The sequence below is a fragment of the Lontra canadensis genome, unplaced genomic scaffold, assembly GCF_010015895.1.
Source record: "Lontra canadensis isolate GAN:19392208 unplaced genomic scaffold, GSC_riverotter_1.0 scaffold23, whole genome shotgun sequence".
Taxonomy (NCBI): Eukaryota; Metazoa; Chordata; class Mammalia; order Carnivora; family Mustelidae; genus Lontra; species Lontra canadensis.
The window spans coordinates 16,089,273-16,116,682 of record NW_022631017.1 but is presented as its reverse complement, the minus strand read 5'-3'; the positions used below and the strand labels follow the sequence as shown (position 1 = coordinate 16,116,682).

General features: G+C 36.2%; 1 protein-coding gene across 4 annotated transcripts in view; it reads left to right on the top strand.

The window, feature by feature from the left end:
• TBC1D32 (TBC1 domain family member 32) overlaps positions 1–27,410 on the top strand; it is a 231,951-nt gene that overhangs the window by 140,405 nt on the left and 64,136 nt on the right. For all 4 annotated transcript variants that reach the window (XM_032862420.1, XM_032862421.1, XM_032862423.1 and 1 more), the window contains 3 exons: positions 14,354–14,476; positions 15,538–15,646; positions 16,329–16,422. In XM_032862420.1, coding sequence (XP_032718311.1) covers positions 14,354–14,476; positions 15,538–15,646; positions 16,329–16,422 — 326 coding nt within the window. The remainder of the gene's footprint in view (positions 1–14,353; positions 14,477–15,537; positions 15,647–16,328; positions 16,423–27,410) is intronic.

Sequence of the window (27,410 nt, the reverse complement as noted above, 5' to 3'; positions counted from 1 at the left end):
TAAAAGAAAAAGAATTGTGAGAATGAATTTTAAAAAATGTATTTATGAAATATACAGGTTTTAGTGCAATACCAGGAGCTTAATATATTGTTTTCCCCTGATGTTGTGGTTTTACAGTTTTATGGGAACCCTCTGGTGGTTGTCCTATCGCTCTTTTGACTTGCCTTCTGGGGGAGGGGCCTGCCCCATTGTTTTTCAGTCAGTCTTGTTTGGGTTGAGTCGTCCTGCCCCCTATCTAGGGTCTGGGCTCTGTGGAAACTGGTTTTTCAGGCTTTTGTTCTCTGGAGGCTTCTGTTTTTTTGGTGGCTTTTTGTGGCTTTTTGGAGGTTTAGTGGAAAGCAAACTGCACCCAGCCTGTGTCTCAGAGAAGCCTTAGTCTGCTCCCCTCTGGGTGGTCCAGAACACACAGACTCCCCCTCTGCAAACTCCACTGGGCTGTGCAACCTCCCAGAGGTGGTGCGTGCCCGCTTGTCTCTGCACCCTCATGCTGCTAAAACTGCGAGAGATAGTGATCCACGGAGCTCGCTTCCAGTGGCTGCCTTTGCCAGGACTGCTGTCTGGGGACCAGGCCCATGCTGCTGGGTGTGCTCAGTCACCCAGGTCACAGAAGGCTGCCCTCGCTGAGGGATGCTGACTAGAGATTGTGCCAAGTTCCTTCAGGCAGAGACTGGGAGTGTCCAGACCCTCAGCCGGTCCTAGAGATCATCGGCTACTGCCTGCACAGAGCTCTCTCAGGTACAGGCAGGGAGTAGGTCAGACCCGGTTTGCGTAGAGCGCAAAAGGGTGTGGTTCTAGAGAGTGCCCACCAGCCTGCCTTATGCGTGGGAGGGAATGCACCCAGCTGAGCAGTGGTGCAAGTAGTTCACAGCTAGGGGCTAGGGACCATGAACTGGAGGCTCTGCTGCACTCTCTCTGGCATGGTCGTAACCAGCGGTGGCCATCCTGGGTCTGTGGGCTTAGGCCCATTCCCGTGACCATCTGATTCCACCATTTGCTTCTTAAGATCTTTTGCTCTTTTTGAGTGCTTTCAACCAAATTCCAAGTTAATACTAGTCCCCAACCACATGGCACTTTCCTATTGGGGTATTACTTTCCAGTGGGTCGCTTCTGGTGGCTCCCTCCCTCTTATTCTTATCCTCCAATATCAGTCCAATCATTCCCACTGTGCTTTACCTTTCCACTGGTTTTTTCTGCCCCGTAGAGATCCAGAAGTGTATAATTCTATATCTCAGGCTGATTTCATGGGTGTTCAGAGTGTTCTGGTAGATATTTAGCTCACTGTAGGGGACTGGTTGAAACAGGGTCTCCTACTTCTCCACCATCTTGCCCCTTCTCAAGATTTATTTATTTTAGAGAGAGTGTGCACATGCACTGGGGAGAGGCAATGGGAGATGGAGAGAAAAATCTCAAGCAGACTCCCTGCTGAGAGTGAAGCTCAGCATGGGGCTTGATCTCATGACTCCAAGATCATGATCTGAGCTGAAACCAAGATTCCGACATTCATCTGACTGAGGCACCCAGTCATTTCATTGTTAACTCTTATTTAAATGTCTGGAAAAACTTCCCTGGGGAGCTATCTGGTCATGGACTTTTTTTGTTGGCAGATTTTTTTTTTTTTTTTTTATTACTGATTCAGTTCCTTTGCTGGTTATGGGTCTGTTCAAATTTTCTATTTCTGTTTCAGTTTTGGTAATTTGTATGTTTCTAGGAATTTGTCCATTTCTTCCAGATTGCCCAATTTTTTAGGCATTTAATTTTTCATAATCTCTTTTTAAAATTTTTTTATTTTTTATATTTTTAAAGATTTTTAAAGATTTTTATTTATTTATTTGATAGATCACAAGTAGACAGAGCAGCAGGCAGAGAAAGGGGGAAGTAGGCTCCCTGCTGAGCAGAGAGATCGATGCTGGGCTCGATCCCAGTACCCTGAGATCATGACCTGAGCTGAAGGTGGAGGCTTAACCCACTGAGCCACCCAGGCGCCCCTATAATATTCTCTTAATGATTGTTTTCTGTGGTGTTGGTTATGAGTTCTCCTTTGTGATTTTATTTATTTGGGTTCTTTCTCTCTTCTTTTATATAAGTTCGCTCTGAAAAATGAGTTTTTTCATTCCATCATCAGAGGTTCATCAATTTTATTATTTCTTTTGAAGAACAACCTCTTTGTTTCATTGATCTTTTCTGCTGTTTTTGTTTGTTTCTATTTTGTTTACTCCTGTTCTAATCATTGTTTCCCTTCTTGTGCTGGCTTTAGGCTTTATTTGCTGTTTCTTTTCTACCTCCTTCAGGTACAATGTTAGGTTGTGTATTTGAGACTTTCCTTACTTTTTGAAGTAGACTTATATTGTTATATACTTCCTTGTTAGGTCTGTCTTTGCTGTATCCCAAGGTTTTGGATTTTTATGTTTTCATCTGTATTTTTTAATTTCATTTTTAATTTCCTGATTAAAACATTCATTCTTTAATGGGATGGTCCTTAACCTCCATGTATTTGTGGTTTTTCCAAATTTTTTCTTGTGGTCAACTTCACATTTTATAGCACTGTGGCTAGAAAAGATTCATATCAATCTTTTTTTTCTTTCTAAGTCCTGATTTGTGACTCTGTATGTGGTCTATTTTGGAGAATGTTCCATGTGTACTGGAAAAGAATGTATTCTGTTGCTTTAGATTGAAATGTTTTGAATATGTATGTTAAGTCCATCTGGTCCAGTGTGTCATTCAAAGCCATTATTTCCTTATCGATTTTCTGCTTAGATGATCTATTCATTGCTGAAGTGGGATATTAAAGTCTCCTACTATTACTATTTCTTTATGTTTGTCATTAATTGATTTATATATTTGGGTACTCCCAGGTTGGGGACAAATATTTACGGTTATTAGGTCTTTTTGTTTGATAGACCCCTTTATTATGATATAGTGCCCTTCTTCATCTGTTGTTACAAATCTAGCTTGTCTGATATAATTATGGCTCCTCTGACTTTCTTTTGATGTCCATTAGTGTGATAGATATTTCTTCATCCCCTCACTTTCAATCTAGAGGTATCTTTAGCTCTAAAATGAATCTCTTACTAGGCAAATGCGGATGGATCTTGTTTTTTGTTGTTGTTGTTGTTGTTTTAATCCATTCTGATATGCTGTGTCTTTTGATGGGAGCATTTGTTACATTTACATTGAGTGATTATTGATAGATATACATTTAGTGCCATTGTAATACCTGTAAAGTTGTTGTTGCTGTATATTTTCTTTTCTTTCAGTCCTTTTTGCCTTTTGTTTTTCTTTCCCTCTCAATCCCCTTTAATATTTCTTGGGGGGCTGATATAGTGTTCATGAGCTCTTTTAGTTTTTGTTTATCTGGGAAATTCTGCCTCTCCTTTGATTCTGAGTGACAGCCTTGCTGGATAAAATATTCTTTGCTGCAGATTTTCCCCATTCAGCACACTGAATATATCATGCCACTTTCTTCTGGCTTGCCAGGTTTCTGATTTATATATTTGGGTACTTGAACCTGATTTGTCTTTGTAGATTAGGGATTTCTATTCCTTTGCTGCCTTCAGGATTCTTTCCTTATCTGTGTATGTTGCAAATTTTACTACATATATCTTGATGTTGGCAGGCTTTTGTTGATTTTGATTGGAATTCTCTGTGCCTCCTTGATTTGGGTGTCTGTTTCTTTCCCCAGATTTAGGGTAGTTTTCAGCTATAATTTGCTCAAATAAACCTGCCTCCTTTTCCTTTTGTCCTCTCTTACTCTTCTGGGACTCCTATGATATGTTTGTTATTATGCTTTATGTAACCACTGAATTCCCTAAGGCTACATTTATGATCCAATATTTTTCTTTACCTCTTCTCTTCAGGTTCATTATTTTCCATAATTCTGTCTTCTATATCACTTAGTCATTCTTCTGCTTCTTTCATAATTGTGTTCATTACATCCACTTTATTTAATCTTGGTTATTACATTTTTTATTTCAGCCTGACTCATTTTTAGGTCTTTTATATTTGTAGTAAGGGTCTCTCTGTTTGTTTTTTTTTTTTTTTTCTTTGCTTTCCTCAAGCCCAGCTGGTGTCCTTATGACTGTTGTTTTAAATTCTGGTTCAGGCATATTATTTATAACTATTTTGATTAGCTCCCTGCCCATGACCTCTTCTTGTTCTTTGTTTTGGGATGAATTCCTCCATCTTGGAATTTTGTCTAGGTCTCTGTCGTTTGCATGTTAGAAAAGCTGTGCCTGGTCCTATTTCCACTAGATCTAAAGGTTTCCTTCACTCTATGATCAGTGGACTTGGTGCATGCAGGGTGTTTGTGGTGGTCTTCTGGGGGAGGGGCCTGTTGTTGCTCTGGCTCTCAATTATACTTGCTCTATTAAAAAGGCACTTGCAGAGCCCAGGGGCCAGGGTGTAGTGTAAGCTGCTCAAACCTCAACTGTGTATACTGTGCCCCTTGCTGAAGTCCTTCTATGCTGATGGGAGGGGTGAAAAATGGTGTCAGCCTGCTCTTGTTTCTAGACAGGGGAGTTCATGCACCACTGTTTGGGAAGCCCTCACAGGAGAGCAGACAATCTCCTCTCTGTCTACCTGTGTCCAAGCCAGCAACCTAGTGCTCCTGTGTTTTATCTCAGGCTTGCAGCTGGGTTTTCAAAACTCCAAATTTTAGGAACCTGGCACTGATCCACTGGGAGAGGGCCTTACCGAGCTATGGCTAGTACTGGTTTGTCCCAGAAAAGCAGTTGCACAACAGTATAGGGGTTTGGAGTTTATGGTAAAGTGTAGCAAAAAGCCCACATCCAGATTAGCTGCCTTTAGCGGGCATCTCTGCTCATATGCTAATGAACAGGGCAGCTCAATGGCACCTAAGGCTGTGCTGTTTTGTCCCCTGAGACAGTGTCACCTCTCCCAAATGTACTTCAAGAAGGGGAACTCTTTCCCAACATGACTCAGGGGATCGTCAGAGCATGCCATCAACTCCAGGGCCTCTAACATGCTTCTCTATAGGAGCACTGCTGTGCCCCCCAGGTTTATCCTGGCAGTGGTATGGACTTCTAAAACTTCAGATTTTTGGCTTCACTGTTTATAAAAACTTGGGAGAATCAGCCCCTCTTAGTTTCCCACTCAGTATTTTTTGGAAAGTGTTTTTGTGCAGTCGCCTGTGTGCTGCTTTCTCTCTGTCTCTCTCTCTATCCTCTTTCTCAACTCTCCGTGATCACGGCTTTCTCCTCTCTGCAGCACCCACAATTATTTTCTTCCCCAAATTACATCACCACACCTTCTACCTTCCACAATGTGGCCTCTTTTCTCCTCTAGTTGTGCAGTCTATTCTCTCAGTCTTCAGATTGATTTCCTGGGTGTTCAGAATGACTTGGATAATTATCTAGCTGTGTTTGAGGGATGAAGGAAGCATAAGGTCTTCCTACTATTCCATGATTTTAACTCGTTTGCCATTGTTGACTCTTAAAGGCATCTGCCAAACATTTTTTTTCCTATGGATGCTATTGAATACGTAAAACATGCAATTGTATCAAAATTCAAAAACAATAAAAGATATTTAGTGAGAAGTATGTTCCTCTCCAGTTACTCAGATCTCCTTCCCTTCCCAAAAGCTAACAATTCTTTTTTTTTTTAATTAATTTATTTTTTTTAAAGCTAACAATTCTTAACAATTGTTTTGTCCTTGGAGAGAGAGTCTATGTAAAAACATATATGTATTTAGGGGCACCTGGGTGACTCAGTCAATTAAGCATCTGACTCTTAATTTTGTCTCAGGTCATGATCTTAGAGTCATGGGATGGAGCCACACATTGGGCTCAAAGCTTAATATTCTTTCTCCCTCTCCCTCTACCCAAACACCTGCTACTGTACACATACTTTCTCTCTCTTAAAATAAATAAAATCTTAAAAAAAAAACCCAAAAACAAAAACAAAAAACCCCTCAAAATACATATTTGTGGGACGCCTGGGTGGCTCAGTTGGTTGGACGACTGCTTTCGGCTCAGGTCATGATCCCGGAGTCCCGGGATCGAGTCCCGCATCGGGCTCCCAGCTCCACGGGGAGTCTGCTTCTCCCTCTGACCTTCTTCTCACTCATGCTCTCTCTCACTGCCTCTCTCTCAAATAAATAAATAAAATCTTTAAAAAAAAATACATATTTGTGTATATTCAGTTGCTTTTTCACTTTTGTTCAAATGCTACAGCTATATACAATGTTTTGTGCCTCCCTTTCTTCACTTAACATACTTTGAAGATAATTCTTTTTCTAAACATATAGAGTTGCTTTGTTCTAATATTTGCATAGTATAACACTATAAAATCTACTCCAAACATTTGAACTTCGTGCTATGAATGGATGCTTAAAATTTTTTATTTGCTCTTATGACCACTCTTATAAGTATGACTTTATGCTCATGTTTGAATATAACTATCAGATAAATAAGGAAATGCAATATTACAAAGTTGGTTTCTTCTTGGACCTCCTGTTTCCTCAAATGCCACCTTTCAGGGAAATTGTCCCTAACCACTTAATCTATCATAACTACCTGGTGTTGCCTTCACATCATTTTTTTAATATACTTTTTTATCATAGAATTTTTAAATATATAAAAGGTAGAAAGAGCGATGATATAATGAAAGTTTCATGTATCTTACTTATTTTTATCAATTATCAGTATTTTCCAATCTTGTTTTATCTCTCTTCTGCTCCCATACACACATTTTTTTCATAAGTATTTTAAAGCAAATTCCAGATATGTCATTTTACCTATGAAAATTCAGTATGGGGAAGAGAAAAGATGACAGAGGAATAGGTTACCTTATTTTAACCAGTCCCCTGAATTGAGCTGGATATCTACCAGACCATTCTGAACACCCACGAAATCTGCCTTACATGTATGAAGATATATCAGGATCTCTACAAACAGAGTATCTCCAGTGGTTGGTCTTGAGGTATGAAGCAGGGAACCATGATTCTGTGGGAAGATATCAGAAGATAAATGGAAGGGGGAGGAAGCCTCCATGATCTTACACCAGGAAAGCAAAAACCTCTGGCACTGTGGACCAGGCACAGACTCTCAGACTGGTAGTAGTTGGGAAAGGACTTTAGGGCACCCTCTAGACTGAAAACCTGGAGCATGCATGTAAACTGGGGGCAGCTTGTGGTTTTAGAACCACAAAAAAAAGAGGTGTGCCAGGCCCTGGGAGTGAGGGCTGGGAGTGCTGCTCCCAGGACACACAACCCAGGATGCTGCAGTTTCTTGCAGCACAGACAGAAACAAGGGCAGTGTGGCCTTGAGAGCTCTGGAGAATAGACTGGGATCTCTCTGTTCTGAGACAGAGGTTTGGATATGGTCGCTTCTGCTCTGACTCTTGGAAGAGATGGGCAAAGCTGCTAGGGAAAGCCACCAGAGGGAAAGAGCACCTGAAAACTGGTTTTCACTGAGCCCATCCGCCTACACAGGGCGAAGGGCAGCTCATACCCAAACAGGGTTGCCTGGGTAACAAGCATGACAGGCCCCTCCCCCAGAAGACAGGTTGGAAGAACAAGAGGCTGACAACCTTAAGGTCCCTATAAAACCGGTGCATCTTGATTGGGTTGTGGTCAGTAATTTGGACTCTGTACATTCCCTCAACCACCCCACAACAGAATGACTAAGAGGAGGAATCCCCAACAATGGAAGGATTCAGAGACTGTGGCTTCTGCCACAGACCTAATGGATATGGATATAACCAAGATATCAGAAATAGACTTCAGACTAACAATTATCAAGATGATATCTAGGCTTGAGAAAAATATTAATGACAATATAGAATCTCTAAGAGCAGAAATGAGATCTAATCAGGCTGAAGTTAAAAATGCTATGAATGAAATGCAGTCTAAACTGGATACTCTGACTGCCAGGGTAAGTGAGGCAGAAGAATGAATTAGTGAGCTAGAGGATAAGATGATAGAAGAGAGGGAAACTGAAGCAACATGGGAGAAACAAATTAAAACCCAAGGAATCAAACTGAGAGAGATTAGTGACTCAATTAAATGTTCCAATATCAGAATTATTGGGACCCCTGAGGGGGTGGAGAGAGAGAAAGTTCTAGAAGACATATTTGAGCAAATCATAGCTGAGAACTTCTCTAATCTGGGGAAGGAAACAAGCATTTGTGTTCAAGAGGCAGAGAGGACCCTCCCAAGATCAATGAGATGAGACTGACGCCATGGCATATAATAGTACAGTGTGCAAATCTTAGATCCAAAGAAACAATCTTGAAAGTGGGGAGAGGGAGGAGATTTCTCTTTTCTTTTCTCTCTTTTCTTTTAAGTAACTTATTTGAGATAGAGCAAGAGTGAGAGAGAGAGAGAGCACAAGAAGGGGGAGCAGCAGAGGGAGAGGGAGAAGCAAGCTCTCCACTGAGGAGGGAGACTGACATGGTGCTTGGTTCTAGGACTACAGGATCTTAACTTGAGCTGGAGGTAGACGCTTAACTGACTGAGCCACTTAGGCACGCCAGGAGATTTCTTATGCACAGAGGGAGGAGTATCAGAATAACATCAGACTTGTCCACAGAGACCTAGCAAGCCAGAAAGCGCTAGTAAGACATATTCAGGATACTACGTGAGAAAAACATGCAGCTAAGGATACTTTATCCAGCAAGGCTGTCATTCAGAATAGGTGGAGAGAAAAGGAGCTTCCAAGATCAGCAGAAACTGAAAGAATATGTGACCACCAAGCTGTCCCTGCAAGAAATGTTAAGCGGTGGGCTCTATGAAAGGAGAAAAACCCCAAGAGTGATAAAGAACAGAAATTCACAGAGACAATCTATAAAAACAAGAATTTCACAGGCAATGGGATGACAGTAAAATTATATCTTTCAATAATCACTCTTAACATGAATTGCCTAAACGTTCCCATGAAACAGCACAGGGTTGCAGATTGGATAAAAAGACATGACCCATCTATATGCTGTCTATAAGAGATTCATTTTAAATTTAAAGATACATCCTGACTGAAAGTGAAGGGGTGGAGAACAATTTTTCATGCCAGTAGACCTCAAAAGAAAGCTGGGGTAACAATTCTCATATCAGACAAATTAGATTTTAAGCTAAAGACTGTAGTTAGAGACACAGAAGGACACTTTATCATTCTTACAGGGTCTATCCAACAAGAGAATCTAACAATTGTAAATATCTATGCCCCCAACATGGGAGTAGCCAACTACATAAGCCAACTGTTAACCAAAATAGAGACCTATTGATAATAATACGTTAATAGTAGGAAACCTCAAGACTCCACTCTCAGCAACAGATAGATTATCTAAGCAGAAAATCAACAAAGAAACAAGAGCTTTGTTTGAATTACACATTGGACCAGATGGACCTCATAGATATATACAGAACATTCCCCCTTAAAAAAACAGAATACTCATTCTTCAGGAGTGCACATAAAACTTTCTCCAGAATAGACCACCTGCATGGTCACAAATCAGGTCTCAAACAATACCAAGAGATTGAGATTACTCCCTGCATATTCTCAGATCACAATTCTTTGAAACTGGAACTCAATTACAAGAAAAAGTTTGGAGCGAATTCAAACACTTGGAAGCTAAAGACCATCCTGCTTAAGAATGTTGAAATTGGAGAAGAACTTAAACAATTCATGGAAGCAATTCATGGAAACCAATGAAAATGAAACATTGGTCCAAAACCTGTGGGATACTGCAAAGGCAGTCCTTAGGGGGAAATACATAGTCATCTAAGCCTCACTTAAAAAAACTGAAAAATCCAGAATACACAAATTAACTTTACACTTTAAAGAACTAGAGTAATGGGATGCCTGAGTGGCTCAGCTGGTTAAGCTGCTGCCTTCAGCTCAGGTCATGATCCCAGGGTCCTGGGATCGAGTCCCACATCGGGCTCCTTGCTTAGTGGGGAGCCTACCTCTCTCTTTGCCTCTGCCTGCTTGTGTGCGTGCTTGCTTGCTCTTTCTCTCTCTTTCTCTCTCTGACAAATAAATAAATAAAATCTTAAAAAAAAAAAAAAAGAACTAGAGTAAGAACAACAAATAAAGCCTAAGCCATGCAGGAGAAGGGAAATAAGATTAGAACAGGGATCATTGAATTAGAAACCAGAAATACAGTAGAACAGATCAATGAAACTAGAAGCTGGTTCTTTGAAAGAATTAATAAGTCAATAAACCACTGATCAGACTTATCCAAAAGAAAAGAGAAGGGTCCAAATTAATAGAATTATGAATGAAAGGGTAGAGATCACGACTAACACCAAGGAAATAAAAACAGTTATGAGAAATTATTATCAACAGCTATATGCCAATAAGTTAAACAAACAAAGAAATGGATATGTTCCTGGAAACCTATAAACTGCCAAGACTGAAACAGGAAGAAATTGACAACCTGAATAGACCAATAACCAGTAACAAGATTGAAGCAGGGATCAAAAACCTTCCAAAAAACAAAAGTCCAAGACCTGATGAGTTCCCTGGGGAATTCTACCAAACATTCAAAGAGGAAGTAATACTTATTCTCCTGAAGTTATTTCAAAAATAGAAAAACAGAATAGAAATAGAAAAAATAGAAAAAAATAGAAAAATAGAAAAAAAATAGAAACAGAAGGAAAACTTCCATACTCTTTCTATGAGGCCAGCATTACCTTGATCCCCAAACCAGGCAAAGACCCCATCAAAAAGGAGAATTTCAGATCAATATCCCTGATGAATATGGATGCCAAGATTCTCAACAAGATCCTAGCTAATAGGATCTAATAACAGTACATTAATAAGATAATCCACCATGACCAGGTGGGATTGATCCTTGGGATGCAAGGGCAGTTCAACATTGCAAATCAATCAATGTGATAGGACGAATCAATAAAAGAGAGAAGTACCACATGGTCCTCTCAATTGATGCAGGAAAAGCCTTTGATGAAATACAGCATCCTTTCCTGATTAAAACTCTTCAGAGTATAGGGATAGAGGGAACATTCTTCAATTTCATAAAATCCATTTATGAACAACCCTCAGTGAATATCATTCTCAACGGGTAAAAGCTGACAGCCTTTCCCTCAAGATCAGGAACACAGCAAGAATGCCCACTCTAGCCATTACTGTTCAACATAATGCTAGAAGTCCTAGCAATAGCAATCAGACAACAATAAGAAATTAAAAGTATTCAAACTGGCAAAGAAGAACTCAAACTCTCTCTCTTTGAAGATGACATGATACCTTATGTGGAAAATCCAAAAGACTTCACCCTCAATTCACTAGAACTCCTACAACAATAATGTGGCAGGATACAAAATCAATGCACAGAAATCAGTTGCTTTCCTATACAATAACAATGTAACTGTAGAAAGAGAAATTAAAGAATCGATTCCATTTACAGTAGCTCCAAAAACCATAAGATACCTGGGAATGAATCTATCCAAAGAGCTAATGGAGCTATACCTTAAGAACTACAGAACACTCCTGAAAGGAATCAAAGAAGACACAAAAAGATGGGAAAACTTTCAATGTTCATGGATCAGAAAAATAAATATTGTTAAAATGTCTGTGCTGCCCAAAGCAGTTTATACTTTCAACACCATTCCCATCAAAATACCAAAGGCATTTTTCAAGGTGTAGGAACAAACAATCCTAAAATTTGTATGGAACTAGAAAAGACCCTGAATTGCCAAGGAATATTAAAAAAGAAAAACAAAGCTGGGGCATCCTGTTGCCTGATTTGAAGCTATATTACAAAGCTGTGATCACCAAGACAGCATGGTACTGGCAGAAAAACAGACACATGGGCTAATGGAACAGAGAGACCAGATATGGACTCTCAACTCTTTGACAAAACAGGGAAAAATATCCAAAGAAGAAAGACAGTCTGTCCCATAAATGGTGGTGGGAACATTGGTCGGCTATATACAGAAGAATGAAATGTAATCATTCTCTTAAACCATACACAAAGATAAAACTCAAAATGGATGAAAGACCTCGGTGTGAGACAGGCATCCATCAGAATCCTAGAGGAGAACATAGGCAATAAACTCTTTGACATTGGCCACAGCAACTTCTTTGAAGACACATCTCCAAAGACAAGTGAAACAAAAGTGAAAATGAACTTTTTGGGCTTCCTCAAGGTAAAAAGCTTCTGCACAGCAAAGGAAACAGTCAACAAAACTAAAGAGGCAACCCATGGAATGGGAGAAGATATTTGCAAATGACACTACAGAAGAGGGCTGGTATCCAATATCTATAAGGAACTTCTCAAACTCCACACCTAAAAAAACCCAAATAAACCTGGTCAAAAAATGGACAGAAGACATGAACAGACACTTCTCCAGAGAAGACTTGTAAATGGTTAACAGACACATGCAAAGATTTTCATCATCATTACCCATCAGGGAAATGCAAATCAAAACCACATTGAGATACCACCTTGCCCCAATAAGAATGGCAAAAATTGACAAGGCAAGAAACAACAAATGTTGGAGAGGTTCTTGAGAAAGGGGAACCCTCTTACACTGTAGGTTCAAATGCAAGTTGGTACAGCCCCTTTGGAAAACAGTGTGAAGGTTCCTCAAAAAATTAAAAATAGAGCTACCCTATGACCCAGCAATTGCACTACCGGATATTTACCCCAAAGAATCAGACATAGTACAAAGAAGGGGCACATGCTCCCCAATGTTCATAGCAGCAATGTCCACAATAGTCAAACTGAGGAAGGAGCCAAGATACCCTTCAACGGATGAATGCATAAAGAATATGTGATACATATGTATAATGGAATATTACTCAGCCATCAGGAAGGATGGATACCCAACATTTGCATCAACATGGATGGAACTAGAGTAGATTATGCTGAAATAAGTCAAAGAGAGAAAGACAATTATTATATGGTAAGGAATAGCTTGGAGGACATTAGGAGAAGGAAGGGAAAACTGAAGGGAGGGGGATCAGAGAGAAGACCCATGAACTATCGGCTTCAGGAAACAAACTGAGGATTTTAGAAGGGAGGGTGGTGGCACGATGGGTTAGCCCATTGATGGATATTAAGGAGGGCACGTATTGTGTGGAGCACTGGGTGGTATATGCAAACAATGAATCATGGAACAATACAGCAAAAACTAATGATGTACTGTATGGTGACTAACATAATAAAAATTTTAAAAAAGAAAATTCAGTGTGTATCTCTAACATATAAGACTTGTTTCTAAAAATACAAAAAACTTACCATTTTGTCATTGTTATAGCTAACTTAACACCATATTCCTGATCTCCTCTAGTACCTTTCCCATATTTTCCTGTGCGATTCAAAAATGCACTTTACAGTTTTTGCTTGAATCACAGTTAAAACCAAATCTTCACATTTTGCTTAATATTTTGCTATTAGGGGTGCCTGCGTGGCTCAGTGGTTGAAGCCTCTGCCTTCGGCTCAGGTCGTGATCTCAGAGTCCTGGGATCAAGACCTGCATTGGGCTCTCTGCTCAGCCTGGAGCCTGCTTCCCCCACTCTCTCTGCCTGGCTACTTGCGGTCTCTCTCTCTCTCTCTCTCTCTCTCTGTCAAATAAATAAAATCTTTAAAAAATATATTTTGCTTTTAACTTATAAGTTACCTTACCGGTTTTTCACAATTTTTTCCCCTAAAGAAATATTATATGAGATGTGATTTTTCAAATTCTGGATTTGGTTGACTGTTTCCTCCTTGAGACATCTTTTAAAATATTTCTTGTAAACTGATAGTGTAATGTGTAGTAATTGGTTAATTTCAGGTTCAGTTTTTTTGGCAAGAATATTTCACAGATTGTTCAGTATATGTATGTCCTCTTTCATCACAATAGGAGCCACATGATTTCCACCTGTCTCTCTAACCACAGTTGAGAGATAGGTAGAAATCATGCATGTTTAGGGAGAGATCAGTGTGTTTTGGTGTTCTCAGCTTTATCTGACAATTATAAAGTTAGCCATTGACGTTTTACCTAGTGAACATTTCGTGGTTTGGTAGCAAATGATTCTGTTATTCCTTATGTAATTAATTGCTGATAAAAAATGGTGACAATTTGCAGGTTTTATGGATTTGCTAAATGTTCCCTATCTGATTTTTAAAATAGCTGTTGAGAACTTGCTATTCCTGGATTTAGATAATTTTTTAAGAAAAACTGGACTAGAAGTTACCCACAGTCTTTAAATAATATGCCAATGAGAAAAACTTTTGAAGTATGTTAATAATCAAAATGATTACAAATCTATTTGAAGTAATTGTGATCTTCGTCATAAAGTTTGTGTTCTCATGTGTAGGTATTATTTTGAGACACCAAGAAAGCTTTTAGAATATATTTTATAAAATCTGTTTTTTATTGTTCCTTTTTATATAGGTTATTAAGTGTGGTATGCTGTGATCTAGACACTCTTCTTCTACTAGAGGCTCAGTATCAAGTATCTGAAGTGTTACTAAATGCTCAAGAAGAAAATATCTTAGAGACCTCTGAAAGTCACAGGTAAAAACAAAAAAGAAAACCAAAAAAACTGTTAAGACAATATTATTAACAGTAGTTTTCTTTACAGATCCTCTATTAAGGCAGTGATATTGTATATGTAGTTTCATGTTTTTCCCCTATCTGAATTCAATAGATTTAAAAAACTGAGTAAAAAGCAATGAAAATACAAATGTCACCATTCGAAAGATTATGATAGGTGTTTGTTTGGAGGATTGAACAGTACTGCTTTCTGAGTTTTTGTTTCATTTAGCATTTTTTTTTAAGACCTGATTTTATTGATGGTTCCATGAAGTTCTATCACCTTTAAATTCAGGCTGGAGTGTAAGTTGACTCATTAAACAAAATGTTTGATTTATTGTCCATTACAGACTTACTCTTTACCCATTCTCTTAATTATGTTAGTTCACATTCATAATTTCTGATTATTGCAAAATGAGGTTATGGTAATATCTTGATTTTTTTTTTCTATTTTACTTGTCATTACCTCAGTTTGCCTGACATTTATTGAATACCCATTCAATATCTGGTACTGTTTTCATGTCTGTATTTAAAAATAAAAAATTGTTCTTCCATTCTAGCTCAATTTTAGAAGAATATAGAAGCCCAGGAACATTACTGGATTCTCTAGATTTGATACAGAAGGGTGATATTAACAGCTTCAAGAAGTGTGGAATGTGCTCAAAAGCAACATTTAGATTTTGAATTTAAGGCACTGGGTCTAGAACCCAAGGAAACCTTTCCTAAAAAAGTGAAAAAGTCATTGTGGAAATAATATAGGTCTTAATTCCATTTCTTTAAATGCAGTAACATTTGACAAGAAAATATTATTTTATACTATCATTTATCTCATTTTAGTAGTTATATCTCCATCAGTTTTTTGCTTTCTGACAAAGAAAGCTGTAAGATAAGGAGAATTTAGCCCTTTCTAAGTGATAAATTGTTAATCATTTTCTAAACTTTTCTATAGAAAATTTTATTTTTTTCTTTACATTCCACTGATTTGATTTTGGAATTAAATCATATTCAATTAAGATAATAAAATTGATATGTTTATTTTTCAGGAATTTCATAATTGATGGCTTATCAGTAGAGAGAAATCATGTTCTTGTTAGAATAAATTTTATTGGTGGGCCCATGGAACGAATTTTGCCTCCAAGGGTATTAGAGAAGGTGAGTAGGGTAAAGAGGAATCTTTGTTAATAGAGAAGCTGTAGGATACAGAGTAAACACTTTGAAATGAGAGTAGTATTCTTTGTGATGCAGGATAGGCTATTATTTCATTAAAAAGTTGTCATTTTTCTGTGTCTGTGATGTTTACTTTTGATGTCTTTGTTTTTCATGATACCTAATTTTTATTAGATGAATGTATTTTTTGTATTTAATTAGCAATATTGAGTACTTCTCCTTCCATCAATATTCATAGACATTGGCTTTCTCTTGAAGGGGCTTTTTTTTTTTTTTTTTTTAATTAAGTACATTTTTGCTCTGTTAGCCTGGGGAAGATGAGATAGAAATGATTGACAATACAAGATAAACAGTTTGGTCTTTTGAATTTGTTTCCTAATTCAATATAGGAAATACAGGTTTCTTTTGAAGACTTTAATTTCTCTTTCATGGAAAAAAAATAGTTAGGCTGTCATTATCAGTCCTAGTTGCTGGAACAAGTTACCATGCATTACATTTCATTTTAGTTATTATCCTTTGGAGTATTGAATTATAATTGTCACATAGCTTTTGGTTAGTTAGGCTATAATTCTAGTGTCTATGAAACAATAACCACTTTAGTGTTTCGGAAAGCCTTAAAATTCAGTATTTTATAATATTTCCTAAAGTCGTTTGTCTTCTTTTTTAGGGTGATGATCCATATCCTTGGCCCATGTTTTCTTCATATCCTGTACCAGACTGCTATCTCTCAGAAGTTACGAGAAATGCTGATCTAAAACAAGGTGAGATATTTACCATCAACTGCCATGTTATTTTAGTGCTTTTATGGTTATAATTTGAAAAAAAGAAAAAGTATCGTTATGGGTGATTAATACTATTTTTCATATGGCTTGTGTATGTGGATACATTTATGCCTATTTCTATGTAAATTTCTTACTAAATTATTTGTATGCTACTGAATAATTCTTATCAGAACCTTTTTTGGTTTAAACAAAGGAATTATGATTTTTGATGAGTTCTAGATACAAAGGACTTTATTCAGCAGAGTAATATTTTTTGGTATCTGCGTGCCATATGTTAGTTCTGTGTCCTCAAGACTGGTCTATTTATATAAATTATATAAATATAATAAAAGTTCAGGTGTCTGCCTTAGAGGGGTTCATGAACTTTGGAGAATACATACAATTAAATAATTGTATGATAGTGCAGTATGATAGAAACTAAATAGTCAAATGTGTAGCCTGCTAGGACACCTTCCAAAGAAATCAGTGTTTAAAGCAAGGCGTGAAATATGTGTTTTTTGGGTAATATAAGAGCATTTTTGACTGAGAAAAACAGCAGAGAGGATTGAAAGGAGCAAATTATACTCAGAGAACTGTGAGTAGTTCAGGATGTTTGAGATTTGGTGTCAGGGCAAGAGAAACCAGAGGTAAGACAGCTGGTAATCCAAGTTCAACCATAAGGCCAGCGTGGCTGAAGACAATTGTGAGAGCAATGAAAATTCCAGCCATTTTTAGATTAGAGAATTCCAAGATGAAATATGAAGATATATGATCAAACTAGTCATTAATTTTAAAAGTTAAATCTTATGTCAGTGTGATCTTCAATATTCTTGAAGTTGTGCTAGAAAAAAAGATTCAGTTAACATAGGTTAATATTTTATGGAGTGATTGTTGAAAAAATGGTTTTCATGTGTCTTTCACTTTTCCCTACATTTACTTGCTTTCAAATAATTAAGAGAAACCATTCATTGATATGTATTGTTTTTATTTCTATCCAGTGTTCGAGATATATATTACCTTTTTCATAGATGCATAGAAACAAAAATTGTGCTTTGTTGCTTTGTTTTTTTCATTTCTGTCTACTTAGAGTTTAGGAAAAGATAAAGAAAGAACATAAGGGAGCTTTTTAACTTTTTTTCTTTTTTTTTTAAGATTTTATTTATTTGAGAGAGAGAGACCATGAGAACATGAGCAGGGGGAGAGGCAGAGGGAGAGAGAGAAGCAGGGATTACCAACATCGTTCTTTCATCCCAGGACCCGAGGACCCCAGGATCATGACCTAAGCTGAAGACAGACGCTTAACTGGCTGAGCCACCCAAGTGTCCCTAAAGTTTTTAATATTTGTCTTTATAATGCACTAAAAATTTTATCTTTGTTTTCTTCTTGTGCAACCTAAACTATTGATTTCAGAGATGTGTGAGTGGTAGGAAATATTTTTCAAAAAGAAACTCTTGAGAGAATACCACTTTGAACACTTTACCCCACTGACTCACATCTTTCAGTGAACCCAAGCCTTTCTCAGTCACTTTCATGCTTTCCTATCCTACTTTCAGTCTTCTTAATGCCTTTATATTTTGTTGTTGTTGTAGATTTCATCATTTATTTGCCCTCTCCTGATTACCAGGTGCTTCAGTAGGCATTGGAGATAAAATGTGCATTAAGACATGGTTCATTCTTGGTACCCCAGCTCTTTTCCTGATCTTTTCCTTATTACAATGAAGCATTGTTATCTTTTCTAAGTTTCACTTGGTAACAAATATTAACTTTTTGAACAAGTTCATTTTCAATTTCATTATGTGACTGTCATATTTGATAATTTGGTTTTTCAGAATAGTTTGATTAAAAAAAAAGTCCCTTATATTTTTAAACAGAACAAGGAAGACAAAGATAAGAAAAATAAGGTTAAATGGACACTTCCTGAAAGAAGATGTATCATCAATTCCTAGGAAGTGGTGCTCAAAGGAATATAATTTTACTCCTTGCTCTACTCTTGTGAGTGATTTAGAAAAGGGAGTAATAATAATATCTCTGACTAGCCCAAAAGATAATTGCAGAATGGTCATTAACCGGAAGTGGGCCCATTGTACTGCCGGGCAGTCATACATACACGGTGTCCCTGGGTCCACATTCTCCCACTCTCCTAGGTGACCATTTTAAAATCTCTCTCATCAAACCTTCACTTCATCCCTTTCCATCCTATCCAATGATAGTTTTGTTTTCTAGGTTACGGAAGAAATAACAAAGAAAAAATCTTCCATGTGCTCTGATAAACACCAACTCAGCTGAATCTATTGCAATTTTGGGTTTTCGTTACTATGAATAAACTGCCAATGTTAACTTACAAAGGCTAGCTTCTCCATCCATGCACTACATTCCATCTTCTTCTCAAGGATACTGCTTCTAGCAGTTCTCCATTTTCCTTATTGCCTTTTTTTTTGTTGTGGGGAGAGGTGGGGATGGGTCTCCCTTGTGGCTCTTTGTGAACCAAAAACCTGCTATTAATTCTTCCATATTTAAAATATCTTCTTTTGAATCTACTCTTAAATCTGTCCTTTTTTTTTTCTTTTTCACAAAATTCTTTGAAGGAATTTGTCTAATCTTGGTATTTCAGTAACTCCTTCTGCTCTCTCTTGAATTCACAAAGCTAACTAGGCTTTCACCCCTATCATCACACTGTGATTAAATCTACTGTGTATATCAGTCCTCATCCTGCTAGGCTTAACATTATTATTCAACATGTTCACTCCCTCCCTTTCTTTTACAATACTTTCTTCACTTGGGTTCTAGAAAGTGCATGATGGGATTTTCCTCCTGTGTTTCTGGCAAATTCTTTTGTCTTCTTTGTTTGATCTTTAACTTCCCTTTAACCTCTAAACTTTGGAGTGCCCCAGGGCTCAGTTCTTAGTTGCCTGTCTTTCTAGCACTGCTTACTCTTGGAGAACATCTCATCTCATGATTAAAATACTGTCCAGTATGCTGAGGGCTGTCTGATTTATATATCTAACCCCTATGCCTCCCCTGAAGTCTGCATTCATATCTAACTGCCTACTTGACACCTCTGCTAGGAAGGTTAATAAGCACATCAAACCTAACACATCTGAGATAAACTTCTCATATTCCCTAAAAATCTATTCTTTTGATTATTTTTACTCATTTCAGAAATGGCAACTTTTGCTTCCAGTTCTTTATGCAATAAACCTAAAGGCATTCTTTGACTTCTCTTTGTCTTCATACACACATCTAATGTGTCAGCAAATGCTCTTGACTCTGCCTATCTGAAATCACTTTCTCTCATGCACAACCCTCATCTCTCTCTTATATTATTGCAGTAATCTGCCAAGTAATCCATGTGTTCTCAACACAGCAACCAGAGTAATGCTGTTGAATTACTCCTTAATTGAAACCCTCCAATGGCTTCACAGCTAACAAGGCCCAGTATGTTTGTGGCTTCATTCCTGTCAAAGCTGTGTTTTACTTCAGTACCATTTCAAACCTCTTTAATGCCACATTTCCCCACCATATTGGACAAAACTTTTGTTCTTTCTGTTTATCCCTAAAATATAAGTATCTGACTAAGACATTATTCTCAATTTAATAGTAGTACCTAATACTTCCTCCTAATAATAATGGTCCCGGTTTTTGTTGAGCAGGAGAGAATGATCTAGGCACCAGCGGATAATCCAGAATGTACATCACAGAGATATCTCTGTGAACTCAGTGAGAAAAATGGAGCCAAATGAATTTCTAACAGTTCTAAAGCTAAATTGAAAGTTTGTTTCTGATTAAATACAGCTCAATAAATTAAACATTGTACAATTTTAAATACGCTGTATTTAAGCTTATAATACTTTAAAACATAGCTGTTTGGAAGACAGGAGTTCTTATACTTTTCATTTTGCTTTTTTTAAAATTTGAAAATAATGATTCATTGATTCTGATAGGTATTATTTTAGTTGCCATTTGCACTGCAAAATTTTGGGATATCATTTCATTGTTATGGGGGAAAAAAATCAGCTTCGGTTGTGTGCATGTGGTGACATCCTCTCATTTGTCTCCCAGCTTCTACATTTATCCTCCTTGCTACAGTTAGCATCTCCTCATCTGTTAAATTGCCTCTTGTTAGCTCATTGGCATTAGTGTTAGCTATTAGATAATTTATCTTCATCTGTAAATAAGAATCTCTAGACATCATCTGGTTCAGTTATTTTTCTTTGTGCACTATTTTAGGGTCACCATTCTAAAATGTAAAAGCCTTTTAAAAGCTAGTGATTAATATTATCTGTTTGTGTATGTATATATGAACATTATGTGTATACATATATAAGCCTGTACAGGTATATATGTACACATGTGCACATGTGTATATATATGTTTGATGTATAAATGTGTGATACATATGTGTGATATATAAATAATGTGTATATGATATAAATAATCTTATACACATGAAAAAGTTACCTTTCATGTGGTAGATATAGCTTGGAATATTATATTTCTGTTACGCTAGAGTTTAGATAAATTGGAAGAATATAGTGAGTGCAGTAACTTACTATTACCTGTGCAGCAGATAAAAGGGAAAGGAGAGTGGGAGAAAGGAGAGTTGTAGTGTGCTTAAAAGCCGGTACAGGTTAGTGTGTTCAGGAGCTGTTAAAGTGTACTATTGGAAATTGACTCATAATGTCTTTTCTATATGAAACAGATCATGAGATAAAATAAAACAGATTGCTTTGTTTCCCTAAGCTAAACTTAGATCGCCCAGGAGTAATTGTTATACCCCTAATTGGCTAGTCTGTTCAACTTCATTCCATTTTGATGTGTTCATGATGGGACTTCTTTCTCTAAAGAGGAACACAAATTTGGTACTTTCATACTGAGAAATAAAAATGACTTGAGGGATTCAGTAGCATGCTCTGGTTATTAAATAGCACGCCTTAGCGAGACATCTGCAAGTAAGAGATTTGCTCTTCCTTTCTAACATCCTATGTTCATTTTGTTTTTAAATTACTTTTATAATGTTTATTCAGGCTGAATTATAAAATAATCAGCGATCTAGATTACATCTGTACTCTATATACCCTACTACTGTGGAATGCCTGTCTCTATCAGGAAATCATTTGGATCTGTATTCACTCAGCTGGGGCTGGTACCTTCAAAGTAGAGAGTGAGTTTTTGTGTCATGGGTTGTGTCTAGTAGTCCTGACAGGGCCAACAGAGCAGTAGAAGCACAGCATTGACTCGCAGGGCCACTGGCATTGTTCTTCAATCTAGAAATTCAGATGGCTACTCATTGAAAGCCTCAAATACATTAGTTATTCGTAATGCAAGTAAACTTCTGCATGTTCCTTACAAGTCCTCCATAGTCACTCTTTACCCATATATCCCTCCAAAGGCTCTTCCTTAAAAAACAAACAAAACAAAACAAGAAAAATGTTTACCTCCTTTGGGCTTTCTAAGAAGTAAACAATAACAGCTAATGTGAGCCAGCTGTGTAAATAAATGTGTCACTTTCCCATTCTTTTCCCTCCCTTACCCTTGACTTCATCTCATGGCTTTTATCTCTATAGTAATTGACCTATATGTTCTGTATAACCCTGTGGGTCTTGTTTTATTTTGTTAAAAACAGCTTTATTGAAAGGTAATTAACATACTATACAGTTCATCCATTTAAAGCATGCAGTTCAGTGATTTTTTTAGTATATTAATAGATACGTACAGCAATCACCACAAAAATCTTTAGAACATTTTCACCACCTCAAAAAGAAACCCAGTACTCCCTCTTCCCCCACTTCTTTTACCCAGCCCTAAGCAACCACTGAAATCTTTTTATCTCTAGAGATTTCTCTAGTTTGGACTTTTCATATGAATGAAATAGTGTAGTATGTGGTATTTCATGACTGACTTTTTTCTTAGCATAAGTTTTCAAGGTTCATCTCTAAGGTTCATTTGTGTTGTAGTATGGATAAATACTTCATTCCTTTTTATGATTAAATAATATTCCATTATGTGCATATACCATAATTTGTTTGTTTATATATTTGTATCTGCTGATGGACACTTGGGTTGTTTCCACCTTTTGACTTTTAATAATGCTGCTATAAACATTCGTGTACAAATTTCTGCATGAACATGTTTTTATTTCCTCTAGAATATATACCTAGAAATAGAATTGCTGAGTTATATGGTAATTCTGTGTTTAATAGTTTGAGGAACTTGCTCAGTTTTCTAAAGCAGCTGTGCCATTTTACCTTTTCACCAACAGTTTTATGAGATTCTTATTTCTCCTCCTCCTCATCATCATCTGTTGTGATCTTGCCATCCTAGTAGGTATGAAGCACTATTTCATTGTAGTTTTGATTTGCATTCCCCTGATGACTAATAATGTTGAGTCTCTCTTCATGTTATATATCTTCCTTGGAAAAATACCTATTCACATCCTTTGCCCATTTTTTAAGGCTTTGTCTTTTTATTATTGAGTTGTAAGAGTTTTTTATATATTCTGAATATAAATTCCTTATGGGATATATGATTGGGGAACTTCTTTCATATCTCAGAATATATTAAGTTTATGCTTCTGGGCCTTTGCTCTTGATGTTCCCTTTTCCTGGAGTACTACCCCTCCTCTTTACACAGGTAATTCCTTCTTAAGCTTTTATGCTGAGTCTGAATGTTACTTCTTCAGAGACGTGTTATCTCCACCTTATCTAAAATATACCTCTTCCCTTACTTCTATCTGTCTTGCTTCCTATGGGTTCCTCTAATAGCACTGTTCCTTACTATGACTTTATGTTTTTGTTCACTCTCTGTTGCCCTGCAGTGTGACAAAAATGCTGTCTGCTGTAGGTAGTAGACACAATAGATGTCTGTTGAATTTCTTCTCTATTTTTCCCATCATCAAACTCTATTTTCCAAATCTTTGTGAGTGGACATTGGGAATTCCTTTCAGGCTACTATGTAAATTTAGAAGTTTTGACTCAAACCTAAAATAATCTTTGGTTTCACTCATTTTTCTAGAATATCAATAGCTTTGTAGTTAGAAAGCCCCATGAGCTAGACTTCTGTATATATCATTCATGAAGTAGACACCTTTTTATAGTTATTTTATCATTTACAAAGTGGTACTTTATGTTTTTATAGCACATAAAAGGTACACATTGTCAGCATTACATCTCATTTTTTTCCACAATTGAAAAAAATAACCGAAAAAAGTACGGCCTTTATTCTGTGATTACTGCAAATTTAATCTTTTTAGCTTCAATATCTTAACTTTACTGCTTCCTCTCTGCATTTTTACTTATCTGATAGGAAATTGAATTTCTGCCTGGCAAAACATTCTTTTTCAAATACTATATAAAGGAGTAAGTTCCAAGGTGATAATCATTCCCTTTGATGGAATGCACCACATAATGTTAAATCTTTATAGTCTGATTGTTCAGATATTTTTAGTTGGATATTTTTAGATGATATTATTCCTATAGGAGAAAACAGATCATTTTAAAGTTCATTATCTATGAGATATAACTATCTCACTATACTATCTTTCCCCTACAGCATGAAGTAGTTTTTCTTCCTTCAAATTAATAGGAAAAGGAAGGAGGATATTATACAAAACTGAAGTTAATTCTAGCTAAAACTTAATTTTCAGTTTGTACATTTTCAGCTCTGGATGAATTTGGTATAAAATATATGTTGAATCATTAGGCTCCAAGTACTGATCAAATGTCCATGAGGACCATATTCTCTTCTCAGGTGAGAAACTTGAGTTTAAGTTACTATATTAAATCTATATCATTTGCATAGATTTGGTTCTTCATAAAAGCAAAAACAAAAATGCAAACTATTGGCAATGTTTAATAATATGTTTGGGGCTAGAAAAGGCTTTTTGATAGGTATTATATATAAATTCACTTTGAACATTTTGTAGTTTCAGACTACTATTTATAAGATAATCATTGCATTGTATTTTGTTCAGTAGAAAGAAACAAGTATTAATAGAGAAACTTTCTAAATTAGAGATGGAACTGAAGAACAAGAGTACCATGTTCTCTGTCTCTGGAGTTAGGCATCGTGCAGTGAATGAGCATTTAAGTTTATGGGTTTTGTACTTACATTCTTACTGTACCAACATATTTTATCCTAGCTCTCAAAACATGCTGGTATTTTAAATAATTTGCATGAAAATATATTGAAATTTAGCTTTTTCAACTACAAATTCTGTAATTTTGTCATTGAGACAATGTTCTTGTTTTAACAAGACATGTTCTCATGAATCTATATTGATTTTGTTTAATAAATGTTTGTGTCCTTACTGGGTTCAATCCTTTATTCAGTGATACTACTTCTTGCTGACACTTTGATAATTTCTGTCTTTTAAGAAATTAAGTCCATGCCCATGTCCTGGATGAATTATTTTCCTGTCTTTTTAAATTTACAAATGGGATAACAATCCATTATGTAATCCTAATAGTATAGATCAAAATTGGAATCCTACCTATGTAGAAGTAAACTTTTTAAGAGGAAAAAAGGGAGAATAGATGAACCATAATAGCAACTACATTTTAATAAAAGAGTGAAAGTTATCCAGTTAACAAGTTGAGTGGATTATTTCATTGCTAGTCTGATAAATTATGTAAGATTTAGGATTACCGTTTGTTCTCCAGTCAACGGAGGACTGAATGCATAGGGAAAACTGTAAGAGTACTATGAAAATAGTATGGCATTACATAAAATATAATGTAACATAATGATGGATATTTTTTGTTCTGATTTTAAAAAGCTTTTTGAATTATGTCTTGCACCTATAGTCAGTCTATAAATATTTTTAGTGATGGATTCTGTCTTTTATCAACTGCTTATTTAGGCCTTTATGTCAAGTCAGACATCTTCTTAATCTTTTTTCTTATTGTTTCTAACCTTTTAATTAAGATTTATTTTCTGCAGATAAAGGTAAATGACTTTTATTTGACATCATTCTGTCTGAGAGGACTGGAGTATGAGATTATGGTTTCTTTTCAGTGTAGTAAATCTTGAGCTGCATCTGTTGAGATAATTAGCTTACAAATCAGAATAAGTATTTACTTTTGAATAATAAAACTTTTTTTCATGTACTTATTACTTCATGTTTGCAACATATATATCTATGGCAACCAGGGAAACAGATCACCTGCTAGTTTAAGTGCAGGTGATAGGGGAAAGTGAATTCCTCATTTCTTGAAAATGTGACTCATTTCTTTTATAGTGAATGATTATTACATATTTTAAAAAAGAAAAAGTGATATAACTTTCAGTGAGGAATAACATGTGTAAAATACAGAAGCCATGTATTAAGAGCCCCCGTAGTTCAAATAAATTAAAAATGTGTAATGAATTTAGAAACTTCCAAATTTAGAGATGGACAGAGAACTAACATATAGAGAATTTGGGCATCTTTTCAGTTGCTTCTCAGAGACCACTCCAAAGTCTTCCCTTGTATATTATAATAAAAGTAAACTGAAATGACTATGTTAAACTACATGGAAGAAGATAAGCAGAAATACAAATGGAAAGCAAATATTACACAAATTAGGTTCAGGATAAGACACAGGTGACTATCTGAATTAAGCCTGGGGATCCGTTTCTAGTTAATGAAATCTTCCATTTATTTTGTTTCTTTTGTAGAATTTGTTGTGATATTCTGTGTAAAGTGGACATTCACAATTGCATTTAGGAAAGAAGTACTAAAAGTTTTTGGTGTAAATAGCAGTTTTTCTCTGCATTTATATTGAGCTTCTATTTTACTCCCTTTGAAACTGAGATTCCTTTTATATTGTCCATAATAATCTTATAATCAATATAACATTTCTTTGTAATGATCTTTTGAGAAAAAATTGTACAGTATCCTCAAGTATGAAAAAGATTATAGTGCTCACCAAAACAAAGAATTTGAGAGTTTAAATATGAAATATTGTTAGCTATGATTGGTGAACATGAAACTTGATGTTCTCTTCCCCCTTCTTTTCTCATTTTTCTTAATGGTTTTAAGGAATGAGTTTAAGATAGATTTTTTTACTTTCTCTTCCAACTTTGCATTGTTTGTAAATCATAGTGGTCTGAAAGAGCAAAGAGAAGAAGTGCATATACTCACTAGACACACCAAACCACTTTTGGGAAAACAAACAGTACTTGACCATGGTAATATCATAACTAGATGTATAATTAATACACTGAACCTAAATTATGATATGGTACTTTCTCTAAAAGTAATACTGAGGGTAATAATTACATAAAAACAGCTGATATAAAAAATGTAAGTTAAGAAAGAAATTGTGTTCAGTGTGTAGAATATAAACCTGGATTCTTCCTGGTGAAATAGATCAACTGTTTTCTCATTTAACCCTAAGAAGTGAATATTCATTTCATTACAGGAGACCGGATTGAACCCAGAAAGGAGCTAGAACCTCATAAGAAGATAAAACAATGAGGATTTTAAAAATTTATACTTTAAAACACTTTACTATAAAATTGTGACTAGGGTTCTTAAAGTGAATCATTTTATACATGTCCATACTTTTAATTAAAGTTTATTGAGTTCTTATACAGACTTTATACCAAATTAGGAACTATAATTGTTCTTATTTTAGTGACAGTAATATGCTTTGAAGCTTTTAGTCACTGTCACTTTCAATTATACCCTACATTTACATATACATATGTGTATATGTAATCAATTTTTATATCAACAGAATACATCTATTTTAAGAATAGTTTGAATGTTGACATGTCTGTGTACTCATCAGCACCACCACAATCAAATATATAACACATTCATGATTCTACAAAAGTTCCCTTTTCCCTTGCAGTCATCTGTTTTCTATTCCCAGCCTCAGGCCATTACTGATTTTTTTTTTCCCCCACTGCTATAGATTAGGATTTCTCAACTTCAGCACTATTAATATTTTGGGCTAGGTAATTGCTTATTGCCAGAGGGTGTTGTTCTGTGCCTTGTAGGATTT